This window comes from Mesitornis unicolor, unplaced genomic scaffold (assembly GCF_000695765.1).
Source record: "Mesitornis unicolor isolate BGI_N332 unplaced genomic scaffold, ASM69576v1 scaffold3042, whole genome shotgun sequence".
Lineage (NCBI taxonomy): Eukaryota > Metazoa > Chordata > Aves > Mesitornithiformes > Mesitornithidae > Mesitornis > Mesitornis unicolor.
The window spans coordinates 41337-45322 of NW_010168290.1; the positions used below are offsets into that span (position 1 = coordinate 41337).

Consider the following 3986-nt stretch of genomic DNA (forward strand, 5'->3'; position numbering starts at 1 on the left):
AGTAAAAAACAGGAAGGACACAGACATACATAGTAAATGCTCATAACAAAACATGACATTATTTCAGTTTACTCACAAAATGTTGTGTTAGAAGCTTAATCAACAAGGACCCTAGTTTCTCATATGGGTACATTTTAGATCTTAAACCAAGAAACAATAATCAGAAAATTTAATGGTTAACAAAGTTATCAATCTGATAAACCTATACAGGTACACTGCTGAATGCCATATTTCATAGTGTGCAAATCTTCTACCCTAACTTTTCTTCCCAGAAGCCATGGGGAAATGACAGTTCACAAGGCTTCACAGAGGGAATACTACACAGCATTTTGGCTTTACTCAGTTTTGGAAAGATCTCATTGTACATGAGGTTTTTATTAGCCCTTAGGTGGTATAAGTGTGCATTGTGGAATAAATTACTGGTATCAACAGTTAACTGGTTCACCATTAAGTTAAATGTAATTTAAATTAGAGATGGAAGAAATCCTTTTCCACTTACTACTTAAGCCTTCTCCTCTTCACTCCCACCTTTGTCTTTCTCTAGGAACATAGCTAATGGATTAGAGGCAGGATTTAAAATTGTTAGTCTGCAAAATAAAACACAATGAGCCTAAACCAGACCATTAATAGTACTGGTTTAGACATGGAAGGCTACATGCAACCCTTATGCCATCAGAAAAACACTGTCTGTGCAGGTACAAAAACATTTAACATGATAGAAGTATGCTTCTCCCAAACTCTGATAACTCTGAATATATCGATGCTGTAAATAGCTGGCACAAGGATTGTTTTTACTGTGTCTCTTCCAGTTTGTTTGTTTGGCAAAAAAATTGAGGCCTTGCCTTCAATCTAACAGTTCCTCAGGATCCTGGGCAACTGCCTTAAAACAGGTAGTATGGTGAACTGCATTTAAATGAGATGTGCTGATAAAAAGAAGTCATTTTAAAGCCTCAATGATGCTGTGAAGGAGGAGGGTCTCTAGGTACTGGGAATATCAATTTTCTTCTTAAGGTATATGCCGGTTGGGGCATCTGCTTCTTTGTCCCGAAGCGGTCAGCACGTCTGCCCACATCTTCATTAACTTCTGTAAGAATTGACAAAATATCTTCACCCCTACAGCCAGAAGAAGAGCAAAAATTTAAAAAGTTCTTATTAATGAGCAGATAGCGCTCCATTTAACACCTCCCAGATCATCTAGAAGATGAAGTATAAACATTTAAAACACAAAAAGACCCCACATCCTCTTCTCCAAATTTATCCTCTTTTGTTCTTCTACTCATATCAAAAACAAAAAACCTTTTCTTACTCTGCCTTTCTTGATTCAACCAGTAAAGAAAAATAATGGAATACAATATTTTTACCTAAATCCACTCAAGAAACAGACAGCTCTGCCTTAAAGAACACAGATTAGAGGTTTTTAAGTTTTTCACAATAAACTTCACATTTTTCATATTATCTCTATGGTGCTAGCAGCATTAATATAAATTTATCAGTGGCAAGCAAACAAATCATCAGTTTAACTAATTTTGTCCACCTTAGAACACGGGTTAATGCTCTTACGTGAATTTGCCTTAGAGAAAAAAAAATTTTTTCACACAAGAGCTAAGCAAAGCATTTACCTTGGTACCAACAACTGTAACTTGCTGCATAGGGCCTGAATATACCAAGCACCCTGTTCAATGTGCCGGAAAGAGACATATCCATCAATTGTGGCCATGCCTAGGAGGAAATCAGCCTCTTCAGGAATACTTTCAGAAGGAGAAATGCTTTGTTGCATGGAAGACAAGTCAAGAATTCGTGCATCAGATTCAACATAGACAGGACACTGTATCTCTTTACCCTGGCATGCCTGGATAAAGAAGAGTTTGGGTTTTTCAGCCAGCTGTGGGCACTGTTTGGCAGTGAAGTGGGACATGATCATGCGGATTGATACAAGTTCCTCATCCTTCCCATAAATTGCTCCTGACTCTCCATGAGACAGAATACAACATATAAAACAGTCCCTGTCTTTGTGATCTTGCAAATGCTGCCATGTTCGCATGAGATCTTTAATCTCCTGAGATGTCATATCCCTGTAAGTAATTACATCCAGACCAAGCCATGTGAATACTCGCTCCAGTTCCCCTGTAATAAAAAAAGAGATAAAAGGAAAAACTGAGGCAGTAGAAAACCTTTTCATGAAGTCACCATGCAAGCTAATCTAAACTGAGAAAGACCTTACACCACATAAGAAGTATGCCCAAAGTTGCTTCATTATGGAATTTTGCATTATGTTATGCAGAATGATGGGCTAGTTTAGTTTTAGTTTTTTATTACTGCTAGAGACAAAGGCTAAGTAAGAGGGGATTCTTAAAATGACTCAGGAATGACTCAACTGCATCAGAAACTCAGTGGTTACTCATCCTTTAACATTTCCTCCCCTAGGATACACAAGTGACATAATTTAACACATATAAAACATTTTACTCTTTAAGAGTATTAACTAAAATATAGACAATAAAATACAAAGCAATGCTACACAATCAGCTCACATGGGGCAACAGAGACTAATCCTCCAAAACTCTCACCTCAGTAACTTACCAGCATCTTTGCAAGAACCCTTCCTCTCCTGAAGAGATCCATCAAATTTAACATTATTAATAACAAGACAAAATCCTCTGTGTGGTCCATCCATTTTGTAGCTTGTCATTTGCTGTAGAAAGGAGAGGAAAAAACTTACAGCCTCAATGAATTTATTCAACTTACTCATATGTCCCTAACGTATCTCAAAATTGGAATTCAAAAATCAGAGGCACCTAAGACTGTGGGTTACTTTTGAAAAGCTGGAACTCAGTGGTGCCTCCTTGCGTAAAAAGATCTAAGTCAAGCCTCAAGAACATCTCTGTCACAAACTGTAGAGGAAAGGTTTAGCAGATGTTGGTCATCTGTATGCAAAAGGGAGGATTGAGCAGCCTAACTCTGCAATCTGAATTGGTGATGGGGACAGAATTCTCCAACTATTTCCAATATTATGACAATATTTTAACTTCAGATGGCAGAGGGTTCACAGTGAAACTATAGGATGTTAGACACCTATGTTGTTTTTTTTCCAAGAGTAGTGATGAATACCTGGAGCAGGTGGTTCATACTGATCACTGCAAAGAGATGCAAGCAGAACAGAGATCAGAAGTGCATAAGCCTGCCATGCTACCAGTTTTGCTAAGACTTAAGAGTTACCTCCCACTCTTAAGAAAGAATTGGTTTAAAAGCTGAGAAGACACCAAAACTTCCAGTGCCATCTCTTCAAGTCCAACCTTTGGTTGGAATCAAAAACTCTCACCACTCCAGTTCCTTTCTGCTCATTAGCAATAGCAACAAACACTTGCTTTTTGTGGATTTTAACAGAACAAAATGAAGGTGGCACTCCAAGCTCCTTCAATAGCAGCAGGAAGTACTTTTGTGACTGTAGTCTGAACATCAGGTGATGAAAAGATATGTTATAGCACAGAACTTCAAGAAATTAAACAGCTAGAAGCAAACACAGCTCCCTCAATATTCATGCTTATCCGAAGGAAAGAGTCAGAGAGACAATTCAGTAGTTATGCTGCCATACAAGGTTAAAGAGTGCACATGAGGCTTCTAAGAAGGGATCCCACAAAATGGATTTCTTTCTCCTGTACCAAGACCTCTGGTTTATTGAGGAAGATTGTTACATGTCTGCAATAGCTTACTAAAACCTCTGGCCTTCTTTTAGTCTTCTCACAAGGCAAGTGCTACTTCTTACCACTTTTAATTTCAAGATGCCTCAAAGCTTTCTCTAAGCCAGATCCCAAAAGAAAGAACTGTGAAGCTATGTTTGTCTCCATGTCTTCCACATTCTGCTGCCATCTCCAAAATGCGTAACCTAAGAAAATGCCAAATGTTTTGTCTGTATCAGGAAGACAAGCAGATGGAATGCTAAATGGATGGAGGGCTAAAGCACAGCTAGAACTCAATCTAGCTAGTGC

At 38.3% G+C, this 3986-nt stretch overlaps 1 protein-coding gene across 1 annotated transcript; it reads right to left on the reverse strand.

Moving 5' to 3' along the window:
- Nucleotides 1-950: 950 nt before the first annotated feature.
- CASP10 (caspase 10, apoptosis-related cysteine peptidase) lies at nt 951-2692 on the reverse strand (the record flags this gene model as incomplete). Its single annotated transcript, XM_010178945.1, has 3 exons — nt 951-1113; nt 1620-2124; nt 2581-2692. Coding segments are annotated over 3 exons (780 nt in total), but the record flags the coding sequence as incomplete, so codon positions are not given.
- Nucleotides 2693-3986: the final 1294 nt, after the last annotated feature.